Source organism: Vanacampus margaritifer, chromosome 1 (genome assembly GCF_051991255.1).
Source record: "Vanacampus margaritifer isolate UIUO_Vmar chromosome 1, RoL_Vmar_1.0, whole genome shotgun sequence".
Taxonomy (NCBI): Eukaryota; Metazoa; Chordata; class Actinopteri; order Syngnathiformes; family Syngnathidae; genus Vanacampus; species Vanacampus margaritifer.
This window is the reverse complement of record NC_135432.1, coordinates 37,038,389-37,052,854: the sequence shown is the minus strand read 5'-3', so window position 1 is coordinate 37,052,854 and position 14,466 is coordinate 37,038,389. Positions and strand designations below refer to the sequence as shown.

General features: G+C 38.6%; 1 protein-coding gene and 1 long non-coding RNA gene across 4 annotated transcripts in view; one reads left to right on the top strand and one right to left on the bottom strand.

The window, feature by feature from the left end:
• Nucleotides 1–6,590: 6,590 nt before the first annotated feature.
• LOC144039318 (semaphorin-5B-like) overlaps nt 6,591–14,466 on the bottom strand; it is a 35,479-nt gene continuing 27,603 nt past the window's right edge. For 2 of the 3 annotated variants that reach the window (XM_077552541.1, XM_077552548.1), the window contains 9 exons: nt 12,289–12,432; nt 12,036–12,183; nt 11,735–11,960; nt 11,421–11,642; nt 9,826–9,996; nt 9,570–9,713; nt 7,851–7,886; nt 7,562–7,773; nt 6,591–7,473 (listed from right to left, as the gene is read on the bottom strand). In XM_077552541.1, coding sequence (XP_077408667.1) covers nt 7,315–7,473; nt 7,562–7,773; nt 7,851–7,886; nt 9,570–9,713; nt 9,826–9,996; nt 11,421–11,642; nt 11,735–11,960; nt 12,036–12,183; nt 12,289–12,432 — 1,462 coding nt within the window. In that variant the 3' untranslated portion in view covers nt 6,591–7,314. Of the gene's footprint in view, nt 7,474–7,561; nt 7,774–7,850; nt 7,887–9,569; nt 9,714–9,825; nt 9,997–11,420; nt 11,643–11,734; nt 12,184–12,288; nt 12,433–14,466 lie in introns of all 3 variants that reach the window. The other variant, XM_077552534.1, reaches the window with a different exon arrangement.
• LOC144039333 (uncharacterized) lies at nt 10,859–14,279 on the top strand. The gene is made up of 3 exons (XR_013289414.1): nt 10,859–10,984; nt 12,073–12,151; nt 12,316–14,279. It is a non-coding gene; the product is annotated as an uncharacterized LOC144039333 (long non-coding RNA).

The following is a 14,466-nucleotide window of genomic DNA, read 5'->3' as shown; positions in this document are numbered from 1 at the left end:
AACTCTTGTTGTCGAAAAAATGTTAAACTAATAGAAATATGGCTGCATCTTTTAGTCATTGATACAGTAATTTCATAAGAATTTATAAAATTGAGATATGTGTATTGTAAAAAATGAGTGTGATATTGATCTGTATTAAGATCATTTGTATTAAGATAATTTGTCTGCCACTAGATGGCATTATTGCATTTGTAAGTCATTGGTGACAGCTCAATGCATTTTTCTTTTCATATTACTATCTAGATTATTATCTAATCTTTAACATGAAGTAACTTTTGAAATTCTGTGCATTTTTAAAAGTGTAAAATACAACTTCACCCCAGTCTCCAAAAATATATGCATTATTATTAAATGTATTACTGCTAAATTTTGATGTGGACGCGTCTACTGCATTGCGACTGGAATTCCCCCAGTACAGGTTTTCCAAGTAAGTAGCGGTTATTAATCGGGCGTTAAAAAAATTAGTGGCATTAAAGAAACTTTAAATTAACGCAAAATTAACACACACATTTTGACAACCTTATTATAAACTAATATTATATTACAAAATGTTCGTGACCAGCAAAGTATGGTGTGAAGCGTGGTCTAAATATGTGCATGGGCGATTAGACATTGTTTTGGCATTTTTGCAGGCGCATCAGCTCGCCACCACTAGAAGTTCCCTCATTCCCTGATTTAATTCCCTTTAAAATCGCTTTGAACATAGCGAAGGAGAAACTGATTTGCCGGAGTCCATTCAGAAGGTTAATGCATCATCCAAAGTAAGTTGCACAGGAAAATTCACGATCTGTAAGTGGGCACTTGGAGACTGCTTTCGCGCCCATGCATGACCATAGGCAATCACACACCGGGATATGTGGCCTATCTTGAGGCTGCTGTTAGTTACATCAACATACAAGCACAATCAATGCAATTAATAGAACAATGACTATTGCAAGTTGGAGCAGGTGCTGGCATAACATTTCCATACATATATCATGTTAGTGTGCATTATACTGAAAGTAATCTTGTGCATTTGTAATAGTTACTTAGCGTTAAATTGTAATGTCAACAATGAAAACATTATTTTGGATTTTTTTTATTATTTAAAAATATCTACAGTAATATATAATTATTTTTCCTTTGTTTAAAACACAAAAAATTGGAAGTTGTATTCTTAACAAGAGTTATTTACGTAATCTCAGTGAGTCATGTTAAATACAGCCATACTACATACAAAAGATTCGTGGTATCTACACAACCGCGAAGTGGTAGGGGCCATGGGTTCTCGCAACCGTTGCATGATGGGATTTGTATGCTGTCTCGTTATGTCTTTATGTGCACCATCTTATACCTTTGTTTTTTCTCATTACACCTATCAGTGACTTTTTTAGTCCTGATAATTCAACCGTGGGATTTCTGTCTATTTTTACGCATTTAAAACCGAGAGAAAATTGATTATATTTCTACTTTCGGACTTCTGGGCGTCACGACCCGCCATTTTTGCTGTTCCGGGATGCATTTGTTGACTGTAGAACTATGGAGGTAAATATGGTGCAAAACTAACTTGTAAAAAAAAGTCTAAATTTGTATCTGTAAAAGTCGTGATTTGTACCTGTAAAAAGAATGTGTACCTGTAAAAAAAAAAATTGTATCTGTAATAAAAATGTGTACCTGTAAAAAAAATGTTTGGATCTGTAATAAAAAATTGTACCTGTAAAAAAATGTGTATGTGTAAAAAAAAATTGTATCTGTAAAAACAAATTTGAACAAAACAAAACCCAATAAAGTTGTCTAATTTTCATAAACAAATTCTCAAATGATATGTGCCCATAATTTTTCTCCTCACAAGACAATTTTGTGGAACAATAGAGTAATTATGATTAATAGAAAATCAATATTTAAAATCACTTGGTTTGAGAAGGGTATTGTATTTGTAACTGATAGTAATATATATATATATATATTTTTTTAAGTTATCTAGACTTTACAGTAAAATATAACTTGAACTGTCCTCAAAGAGACTATAGCAAAATCTGCGGTGTAATCTGTTTTACCCTTGATTCTCTTAATTCAGAGGTTTTTTTTGGGTGTATAACAATGCTTCAAAGGCATTGCGAAGTCTAATGGTGGATGAATATATTCTTTTTGAAGGGAAATGAGACAAAAATAATAATTGGAAAGGTATTTAAAACCAGAATATTTCATGATTTTGGTAGAGGACAGTTTGGAAGGGTTTTAATTTAGTAAATTTAGTTAATATAAATAAGGCATTTACAAAATATATTAGATGGCCTGTGTTACCTAAAGTGAAACAAACGCATTTTAAAAACATAAACAAGATATACCCTGTGGCAGAATTTCTAAAGAGAAGATTTAATTTTGAGGTAGATAGTTTCCTTCTGCCAAAATGATGAAGAAACTTTGGATCATTTGTTTTTTCTAGGTTATCAGTAAGAATTAATGACGTTCTACAAATTTAATTAAGTCATGTTATTTTATTTATGGATGATTTTAACTTTTCTGTTTTGGATTTAATTAATATTATTTTGTTAATGGGCAAATATCATATTCATTGTGCTAAGTGGAAAAGCTGTAAACCTACCTTTCAAGGATTTATTGCTGTTGTTTTTTGCATGCTTGGAGAAGTGTGTGTGTGTGTGTGTGGGGGGGGGGGTGGACAAATATGCAAGGAAAATAAGTGCCAATATGAAGCAGTATTTATTGTTTTGATTTTTTGATGTCTACACTCCTCTTTTATTTTAAGTGACATGATGTGCAAGAATCCCCAGTTTTGTTTATTTTTGATATTCTTTTTTGTTGTTTGTATTGTTGCCATGTTCAGGCGTTGTATCCTCTACAAGTCTATGTTAATAAAGTGAAGGAGAAAAAAAAATAATAACTGTTGACTGAAGGGTGGGGGTGAGCATTTATTCCCTCTCCTTGAGGAAGGAGTGCGGGCGAAGATTACCCTTGACAGTAAGAGTTATTAAATTATTTGTTGTGGTGCATTTTGTAAATTTTGTTCGTACTCATGTTAAAATGAGTCAACTAACATGACTATAAGCAAATGCCTCTGGAATTGAAAATACAAACTATTTAGCACTTTAACCACTCATTCTCATTTCTGTATGTACTGTATGTTTATACACTATATGTATTTAATATACTGTATATTTATGTCAACAGGTGTACATATGTATGACAAAATCAAACTCAAATGATTCGAAAGATTGTGAATGAGAGGAAAACATCTTGGACAAAAGTGTCAGGAAACAAATTTGAATAAATGACCAAAATATGTTTAACCCATTTGTGGGCCTATTGTTTTGATCTGATGCCTGTGATGAATCTCAGTTGTAAAACTAAAGAGAAAATACTAGCATAAACATTCATGTGATTAGCATCCTTTTCATTACTATACAAGGTTTCATTTTCAATTATTTTACAGATTTCTGATGAAAACAATCCTGCAGCCATCCAAAAGCCCCTAAGCACGTTTGTCCTGAACGTCTTTGTGCTCAAAACGGGGGACTGTAATCGGGAATTGTCACGGTTTTGTGGTAGAGCCTGAGATGTGAGCCCAAAACTTGAATTTTTGTCCCGATTAATAAACTTGAAAAGCAGTGGTGTTGTACTGTATATTTCTCTTGTTTTTATTTGTAAGTATAGTTTTCTGTCTATGAAATCCCATTTAGCCAATTCAATGTAAAAAGAAAGTAGTAATAGTATAGATAATTTTAAAAAGTAAGTAGCTTCTACGCATAAAATCATATTTAAAAACTCAGATAAGTAATCCCAAAGATAACAAGATTGACCAGTGAAACTAAAAACTCAAGTAGCATTTAGTTTGCAAATTTAGATTTTAGTCAATTAAAAACTTGCTTTGTTTTAACAAGGACCCCCCTTGTAACTACTTGATAATTTGATGCAATTACCTGCCTTACATTTTCTAAATAGATTTTTCAGAATTTTTTTTTCAGTGTTTAGCCTATTTGTTATCCAGCCCAACACTGAAAAGTGTATGAGCTGCAGCTAAAATTTGCTCATTAAAGTGGATGAGATGAAAAAAATAATACAAATCCGAAGAGGGACGAAAGCAAAGGCCTTTTGCTGATTGTCCATGCATCCTCTCCACCCACAGGTAAAGGAGTCCCCAAAAGTGGATTGGGTCATAGTGGCAAATGATGTGTTGGGTTGGTGGATCATGCACCACAAATCCCATTGGTGCAAAAAATGTCCATCAATGCAAAGAAGTCACTATATGCCACGGAGGAGGCGGGACTTCCGGGGTTTTACCCATCAATTTTGTTTCCGTTTCCGGTTTGCGACGTGTGTGTGTGTGTGTGTGTGTGTGTGTGTGTGTGTGTGTGTGTGTGTGTGCGTGTGTGTGTGTGTGTGTGTGTGTGTGTGTGTGTGCGTGCGTGTGCGTGTGTGTGTGTGCCGCGTCCCAGTACTTACGCTTCTGCCTTTGTGCGCCTCAGTTGCGCGTTCCCGTCGAGGGGTGCGAGGCTGCAAATGTGTCGTATCTGTCTCAGTGTCAGAAGCATTTCAGATAGCCGAAACGCCCTCCGGATGAGCGGGAGCGCGCGGTTGGGGGGCGCAGGGGTGCGGTGCGAGTGTTGGAACGCGGCCAGCAGGGGCCGGAAACGGCGCTGATGTGTAAAAGTTGGAAGTCCGTGGCATCTCCCCCATAGATCCCTGGTTCGTTTGCTTTGCAGTGTCAGCTATATATAGTGGCCCCCAATGCAAAGCAACCACAAATACCTGAACAAAACAACAGCAGAAAACACAGCAGCATTTACAAAACACAAAAACATATAAATGGTCAAAACAAGTAAATTAAAGATAAATATAAAAAAAAAACAAAAAAAAAAACAATATAAACCAAACACAACAGCAGACACAAAAACACAAAAATAACTAAATAAAACAACAAAAAATAAACACATAAATAAAAGTAAAAACACAACAACAAACACCAAATGTGTCTTTTGTTCTTGTGAGTTTTTGTGTTTACTTTTTGGTTGTTTTATGTAGTTATTTGTTGTAGGGCTTTCTACTTCCGAGCCACTGTATAGCCTACTATTATGTCGTTGGCTGTGGCCAGCCTTTTCAGTTTGTACTACATTATAGTTCGCCATAGTTCCTTTCCCGAGTGTAGGACGTCACGAATGCCCCTAGGCCCCCTTTACATTTCCTCTAATCAATTTAGTAACCATACCATTACGTTCATAAAATGAATACCGACGCTCTGCTGCAGTACGTCCCCGCCCCACCCCCACGTGGGTTGGAGATGTGATTTCACCTTGCGTCTGTGGTCATTGCGTGTGAGACCTGCTCCATGTTTAAAGTGCATTGAGATTGCGTCTGTTGTGAAATGGCACTGTAAATAGAATTCACTTGACAGACTTGTGCAAAAAAGGGAACATTTACAAACTGTTGCAACACTTCTAGAGTTGTATAGTCCCCTTGTAGTGTAAACAACTTCCAGTAGGTGGCAGCCTTAGAGAAGGAAGTAGCATACAGGATGTTTTACACTGGGTGCGAGATGTTGGCTGCCACCTATCAATTGCCACCCCTCCATTGCCAGTTGACAACTGCGAACATCCGGGCATTTCTGATATTCCTGTAATACAACACAATGCAAACGCTTCCTTTACATGGTGAAAACAAAGGATGTATTGTAGCATTGTAGTATTGTATACAAACCAGTTTTGAAGTGCTTTCATCACAATCTGACAGCAGATCAAAAATAATCCTCACAAACCAAATTACAGCAATCTAAAATCCAATAATTTTCAATGAGCGGAGAGCTGCCTTTCACCCAGTGAGACCTACGTTGTGCTTCAGCTTCCAATGCTTGGTACAGAATTCAGAACGCGCGCACGCACGGCAATGAATATACTTTACCATGGTGCATTTATATATCTGGCTTTACAACTGAACCTGATGCTACATGATTTCCACTTCCATTTATACATCACAGATTATTTTTTGAGCAATGTATGAAACATACACTCTAAAAAGAGAATTGTTGAACCAATTTCAGATTATAAATTGAATTGTGGGCCGACAATCACTTTAAGTGGTAACACATGATTGAATTAAGTTAGTCCAAGTTAGGTGTAATTATGAGTTCATTTAACTTAATATATTCATCTGAATTAAATTAATCCAAAGTGACTCCAATCCAAAGCATTAATTTTAATGAACTCATAAGTACTTAAATTTAATAAATTCACGTTGAACTAACTTAATTCAATTGTGTGTTACCACTTGAAGCGATTTGTTTAAATTGGCCAATAATTCAATTTGTAATCTTAAATTTGTTCAATAATTCTCTTTTTAGAGTGTAGTGCACTAAGACATTTGATCCAGTCATCCGTTGGCTACAACAACTGGAGCCAATTTCATCTGATTTAGGATGAGGCAGGGTACACCCTGGAGTGATTACCTAGCTGTCAATCGCACTACTGACATATAGACACACCAACAGAGTGAACCTAATTTACACATTCACACAGTGTGGGCGGAAGCACAGGGACATGCAATTTACAAAGAGAAAGACTTTGAAGCTTCTGGCTGTGAGACAAACTCATCAACTGTCCTACCAGACAACACATTTTTATTTCTCTTGAGCAGTACATTATACAAAAATATAGTGAATATCAACAGTTCAGTGTTCAAAAGCCATTGAGGCCATTTAATAAAAAACTGTTAACTCTTTACGTCACTCTACAGTCCAAGATTCCAGGAAGCAGGTTTTCTCCGGAAAAAGTCTTCCGGTAGGTGATATCAAATGGGTGAAAAAAACAAAAGCACAAATAATGCATTTGTAGTCATTAATAAGGAAGACAAACCCTGCATCTTCATCATCCTCAGGTCGTTCAGTTGTCGTCTTCAGCGTTGTTTGGTGCTTGTTGACTTTGTGAAAACTCTGTAGGTCTCACTTAGTGTCTTTGCTCTGCATGTGCAAGAGGGCTTCACAACACGTCATTTTACTGTTTTCATTCATATTTTACTTTTCTGCAAGTAGAAAATGTACAAGGCAATCAAAATAACAGCATCCCAATCCTGTGAGCGGTGAAGCACACCTTGCCAGTATGCCTTTTTTTTTTTTATATGACATATAATAGTAATAATAGTAATATGAGCTTCAGCGAATCCTTATCGGTCTTCTTCTTTTAATTTTTTTTGATCGCTCAGTAGCCAAACAAAATTGCAATGCTTGGTTGAGATATTGTGCAATAAGATGACAAAAGGTAATTTGGGTATTTTAACATCCGTAAGCACCTGGTGGGTTTTGGTGTTTCACTTAGAGCTGATGTGCTGTTAGCTGTGCACATAAGCCCTGCATGGTGCTTCTGGTGGAAAGTCATACTTGCTCAGGTTGGGAGGGAAGTAGGTCGTGCTGAACATGTTGCTGGAAGGCGGGGAGGAGAAGTGGCGGCTGCTGTCATCGTTTACATGAAGATTGTTCTTGTGTAGCATCTGCAGGATTGGGTTAAGCTCCAGTTACCAAAATATCAACCCACAAGTGTGAGATTGTGGAAAATGGACAGATTTGACTGTAACCCACCATGACCTCCATTGGAATGTACTTCTCATTTTTTGGCATGGCGTTGTCATGCTTGTTGTAGGTGAGGTGGTTGCGCGTGCTGGGGTGGATGACCGCTGACTCTGCAGAGGGTCGGCTCAGATGGTGACAATAGGCCACGGCCAGCGCAGACAAGAGGGCAGCTGCAAAAAAACTGGCCATGCCGACAGTGACCAGCTGGAACAATGTGAAAGCTGTCAAACAGAAGATGGGCAGTGAGTGAGAATAATATTCTGCAAGAATTGAAAGACAATCGTTTTTCCCCACTTACTTCCACAGTTATGGTCCTCTTCTTCAGGCAAAATGACTGAAATGGCACAAACGGGGTAAGACATCATAATAAATATTAGAGGAGGTTAGCTTGTTTTCAGACTTTTATGATACATACAAATGTTAAAATGTTAATTGGAAATTGCCTGTTAAAGGCCTTTTAATAGCAACAGTTTGAACCTGGGGTGGACTATTTGGATAATTTCATTTACGATAAATTTCAAGCAACAGCAGCAGCTTCATTGGGAGAGAACAAGCTCTCGGTCTTTTCAACCCTCGCACTCATGCGATGAGCAAACTCAATCGCAATATGGATGCGATTTTTGAGTTGCATTGAAAAATGGCTGCCAAGAAGGGCAGTTGGAGAATAAGTCATTTAGAAGTGCTTGCTAATCTGGCTAAGTGATGCCCCACCCACTCAGAGGCAAACAACTGCAGGTTGACTGAATTCTTGTCCTGCTGCCAAAACATTAAAACTACTTTTTTGGACACTGGTGTGTACTCAATTGAGATGGCCAAGGCTGTCTCCTTGGTAATAAGACGATATGCTTGGACACACAAACACACACACGCACACACACGCACACACACACACACACACATACACACACACACACACACACACACACAAAATGTTATCACCGTCTACGTTGGACCCTCCACTCCTCCCATGTGATGGTACCTGCGCTGTGGAGCACTTGCTTGTATTGAGCTGTAAGTTCTGCTTGGTTCCGTCATGTCCCTCTATCCAACCTGACACACAATCCATCCTCACCGTCTTCAGTCTTGCGATCTGTTGTAAATGTCTGTATCTGCTGAGGTTTTTTTCCAAGCTCACACTAAGCAGCCTGGCTCTGGGGAGCCATGAGCAGAATTTAAATTTATTTTGTTAACTCATTCAAACCCAAAAATGTATGAATCCGTTTTTAATACTTTGTCCTTCACGCCCATAAACGTATTTATTAGTGATGCACCGAATATTCGGCCACCGAAAATTTTCAGCTGAAAATGGCAAAAATGTGCATTTATTAATGATAAATTAATATAATTAATTATAATTGATAATTATAATTAATTACAATTAATATTAATTATAATAAATGCAATGATAATAAAAAATTGCCATAATTTTTTTTCAGCTTTTCGGTTTTCAGCCAAGCATTTCTCATTTTCGGTTTTCGGTTTCAGCCCCCAAAAATTTAATTTCGGTGCATCCCTAGTATTTGTAAATTTTTTATGTTTTTTTTATATTTTTTTTTATTCTAGATCATACAGAAGGCTTTGATGCAGCTTCTGACCTAAAGAGGTCGCTTAAAGCAATGCTAGTTATTAGAAAAAACGGCCAGCAGGTGGCAGCAGAGTATACGAGATCAGCCAGGGCCATGTTGCAACAAGGTCTTTTCGCCAGTGTTTTCAACAGGTTTGTGAATAATGATGTAACTTAGCTATATTCTAATGCTAATTGCTGCAAAACGGAAACAGATAGATATATACATTTTTCCTGATGAAAGAAGAGACTCCAATCTTTCTTTTGGTAGGTTCCATGTTTTTATAGCTGTAGAACAGAATATTCTCTGGACCTTGCAAAATCACAAAAAATCCAGTGAAACAGCTGGGAGCGAATGGGCTTGCTTCAGTGAAAATGACTGTGAGGGAATGAGTTAAGGCGCAACAAGTTCTTGCCATTGAAGGCATAGACTATTTAACAGTCAGTGTTTACCTGCCACCTCGTGTGTCTGGCATGGTCTGGCCTGGCTTAGGTTACCCTGGCACAAGTTAGCGTCCTGCTTTTCGCTGCAGGAGCGAGAGCGGTACTGCAAGCCCTCCTCATCACAGTCCCCCCAGTCTGACCAAACACCCCAACCTGATGACCAGTAAAAACCAAACCATTCAAAATGTCAATACTATTGATCCTGTTGAGTGTCATCACAAATGATCTATACAGTCACACAAAATGGTCTTGCTGAATGATGTACCTTCACATGAGTGTGTATTGCAAAGTGCCTCTTCAGTGTGCAAACCAATACAGATCCCACCTCCGTTGGCAGGAGGTGGATTATCACATGACCGTGTCCGCTGAAAATGACCACCCCCACAGCTCACAGTACATTGAGACCATGAAGACCAGCATGACCAGGCTCCGCCCACTGAAACAAAAGCACAGACAGTTTAACAGTTTTTGCAGGTGTTCTTTATTTATTTTAGATATCCCTTGATCAAGGTGCATACACAAACTAAAAACTGCCACAATATACATCGTAACAAGTAGGGCTGGGTATCGATTCCGATTTCCAAAATTAATTTGATTCGATTCAGAAGGGCCCGATTCGATTCGATTCACGATTCACATTGCTTTTCAATTGAGTTAAGGATTTCATGCAGTACCAATTTTACTTTTGTTTAAAAGACTTGCAAATAGTAGAAACTTCTTTCTCTTACTTGGTGCATTAGTAAAAATATGAATATTTACATTTATAATTGAATCCAATGCAGTTACATTATTCATTGAACATGACCTGACAAAGCAATAAATAATAATTGAAATAAATTACATCTACAGTGCTATGTAAATAAAGTGGCAAAAACACAAACACTAACCCTAACCCAAATCACGACATTCACATTTCTGTAATGTTTTTTATGCTAAGGTGGTTCCAGTGGTTAATAAATAAATACATAAAACCTAATTTACATAAGAGACACAGTCATAGTGCATAATTATGCATCCATGTTTTGTGTTTTTATGTCAAATTTCTTACCTTACTGCTTTTGGGGTATCATTCACTTTTCCTTTCATTTAATGTACAGTTTAATTACCGTCACATGCATGCACTCAATTTAATAAGGTGGCGGTAATAATGCACCAAAAGCACCTGCCAACCGCGTCAAGTTAAATCATGCATTACCGCCAGTGGCCTTCTTCATAGCCATATGTATCTATGCTAAAGAAGGGGGCGCTAATGAACCAAAAGTATTTGACAACCATCAAATAGAAACAGAAGAAGAAGTCCGTAGTCTTGTGTAAGTCATAGTATAATATGACTTATTCACTATTTAGAACAGCAAGACGCACAGTAAATAATCAGAATCAGGAATCTACTTTTGGCTCCAATGTGACGCAGAATTTTAGTTACGGTAAGCCATTTAGAACTACTGCAAAAAGAAAAGCTTTTCCATAGTGCATCTGTCTAAACAGTGTGTGTTTGCATGTGTATATTTTTCAAGAGGGAGACTCGCGATGCAATCCACTTGCATTAAAACGCAGCCCATTTTTAAAGTCATATTGCAATCAGCAGCTTGGAGCAGCTCATGCTTGAGCTGTTTCCTTTCTTTGTAAGCACTGAGCTCCTTTTGGGGTACTCTGAATAACAGAAGGGCACATTTGAACAACGCTCACACAGGGTTTTGAACGAGTACGTGCTCGCCTCGGGCACATTCATTTACTGGAAAAAGCCGTATTAGAAATATCGATACATGGTTTTATGTATCGATATTGGTCTATGAAAAGCAATATTGATTCAATATCGATATATCGATATTTTAAACCCAGCTCTAGTAATCAGCATTCTACCTGAGCACAGTCGCATGTTGCAATCTTGATATTCCACCGGGGATCCTACACATGCACTTGGATTGGTCCTTCCCTCTGCTGTTGAGCAAACACGTCTCCGGGTTCGAAAGCCTCTGGAACATTCATGGGAACAGGTGGACCATGTTTCCCAAGGTTCCCAGTGTGTATCTTTGGGCTGTGACAAAGCCCGGCCACCTGACTTTACCAAGTCATCAACCAGAGCTGGAAATAAGATGCAGAAACCAATTTCATAAAACCAGGCTTATACCTCTCAACCCACATTTAAAAAAATCCTCATGGTCTCAAATCCTCACAGTCAGTCTGGCAGGTTCCAGAACCGTCATTTGGACAAAACCTGGTCTCTAGTTTCTTCTTTCCTAATTGAAGTTGCTGGACGTCCCTAAGCAATGCCCGGCACGTGTATCTGTATCTCTGCTCTTGGCGTGATCTATCTTGACTGATGTTGACTGGCATCCAGGGAGTCCACGGGGTGTTGCGACGCACCTCAGGGCAAGCCTCCAGGTTGCAGGTCTTATACTCCTGAACAGCACAATCCATAGCTTCACTGTTACGGTCCGTTAAGACTGAGAATAAAGTACACAAGCAGCACAGTACCAAAGCACATCCAGGACAGCTGTTTCCATTCTCACAGGTTCTGGTCCTGGCGTGTACTCCTCCTCCGCATTCAGCACTGCATTGAGCCCAAGGCCCCCACGCAGTCCACAGAACTGGTAATGGACATGCTTTTTTTTCATTGCACAGCCTGAAAATACACATTTCTTGCTAAATATTTGTCCGTGTTTAATGCTCACCATGTGAAATGTGCAAATTAATAATTTTTTCCCCCTTCCCTCTCATTCCTTCTCACCTCTCCTCTCGACCTTGGCCAACACAGATTCGACCTTCGTAACGAGGTGAGGGGTTGTTGCAGGACCGTTGCCTCACTTCAAAACCCACACCGCAGCTGCTGCTGCAGGGGCCCCATGAAGACCAGGGAGTCCAGCCACCGTTCCTGAACAGGAGATGGAAAATCAATGACATACTTTTAGATGTATCTTCTTGTGTCATTCATTAACATAGTATTAAAATGTTGGTGTTGTTGTCTTCTGTTTAAGGATGCAGTTGCTGCTTTCGGGTATTCTGTTTAATGGCATGAGTATTTTACCATTTTATTTCAATATTTGCGTTTGTTAACCGTTTTAAGCATGCTCTTGCTTAGAATGCACCCTTTTTGAGTTCCTTTATGTTTGAGTCGAGTATTTTGAAGCAGCTCAACTAAATTAAAACACAGCAATTGAAGTTGTGCAGGCTGACCACAATGACCAATAACAAGTACATCTAATTTCTTGACATTTAAGAATAGAGTGGATTATGACAGAAAATGAAATTAGTAACAAATTTTGTTGCTTATTTTTAGAATTAGAGTTGGGGACACCAAATTGTGATGAACATTTTACAGATTTCATACTGCTCCCTAAACGGTTGCCCACTCTAAACTTTCTAAAATGTCTGCCCATGAGCCCCACGCAACCCCAAAATCAACTCAATTTACTAAATCTACTCACTTTCATAGAAAACTAATAACAATACAAACTGTCACTTCATCAGTGCAGCAATGTTTGAAAATTTATGTGGCTTTTTAAACTTCGGATCACTCCCAAATAAAGCCATCATTATGAACAGTGAAGCAAAAAGGGGTGTATAGTGTATTACAAAGAAAACGGTGTTCTACCTGTTTGCTAGAAAATCTTTTTGCCTGGAAAGACTCTTAAAATCTACAAAAGGGCCTATTTAATGCCAGGGTTGCTTATTACTCATCTTTAATTTGAAAATAACAACCAAATTTCTCTTCAGCACTGTAGCCTGGCTGACAGAGTGTCAAATTGCTACGTCGATCCAGCTGCTTGTATAATTCTCAACACTGATTATTCTGGGCATTTTTTGGACAATAAATAAAAATGAGCCAAATTGTGGCAGGGTGTTTGCTTTCCAGACCTGGATTTGACCGAGATGTGGATGGATACTCCTCCATACATCTGGAATGAACCATTATTATTGTTGCTGTCATCATTGGACTATTCCTGTTTGTTTGTTTGTTTGTTTAACAATATCACACAAGTCATAAATACAATTACACATCCGTGCGATCAACAAAGTCTTCTCCCGACGGAATATACATTTTTGTTTTGAATTGTGAAAAAAGACGCTCCAAAAAGCTATGAGTTTACTAACCGGGGGCACCACCCTGGGCAAGATTTAATTTACAGCTTATTAACTAATAAATAAATGTCATCATTACTAACAAGTGGTCTTGCTATAGATATATTTTTAAAATACACAATTTCTTCTAGTGTGGTTAATCAAAATGTAAAATAGACAGCAGTTTCCGTTTCAGATAAACCTATTGGAATAATTGAATTATTTGATGTTGTTGATACAGCAGTTGTTGTGCCCATTGTTCTCTCATCCCTTCCCCAGTTGCACAACCCTTTTTTCCTGTTTCCTATGGCGCTGTCATGTTTGCTTTCTGTTTTTGGTTGTGTGTCTCCCTTGGTCTTTTTGAGTGTAATCCTGCCCTTCCTCCTGTCAACCAATCCCTGCCCTCAGCCACTTGTGTCTTGCCCCAGGTTTGTCTTGTTGTCTCGCTAGTTGGCTTGTATTTAGTTCCCTGGTTTTGTTCAGTCTTTGTTGGATCATTGTTGCTGTCATCACTGGTGGTTTGTTGTTACTTTGATTTTTGGTCTTTTCAGTTCTTTGTTGGTTTTGTTCACCCAGTACACCTGTTAGTGTTTTTTGTTAAATAAATCGTTTTCAGTATAACATGCATCCCTGCCGTGGTTCTCCTGCCTCCCTGCATTTGGGTCCTCCACTCCGCAATCGTGACAGACTGATCCAACCAAAAACGGACCCAGCAGAGCAAGAAGCAGGTACCAGTTTCTGTTCTGGCGGCGCACGTCCTACGGCCGCTACCAGTTCCCGTTTCGGCGGCGCACGTGCTGCGGCCGCCACCAGTTCCCGTTCCAGTTTCCGGCGGCGCATGTGCTGC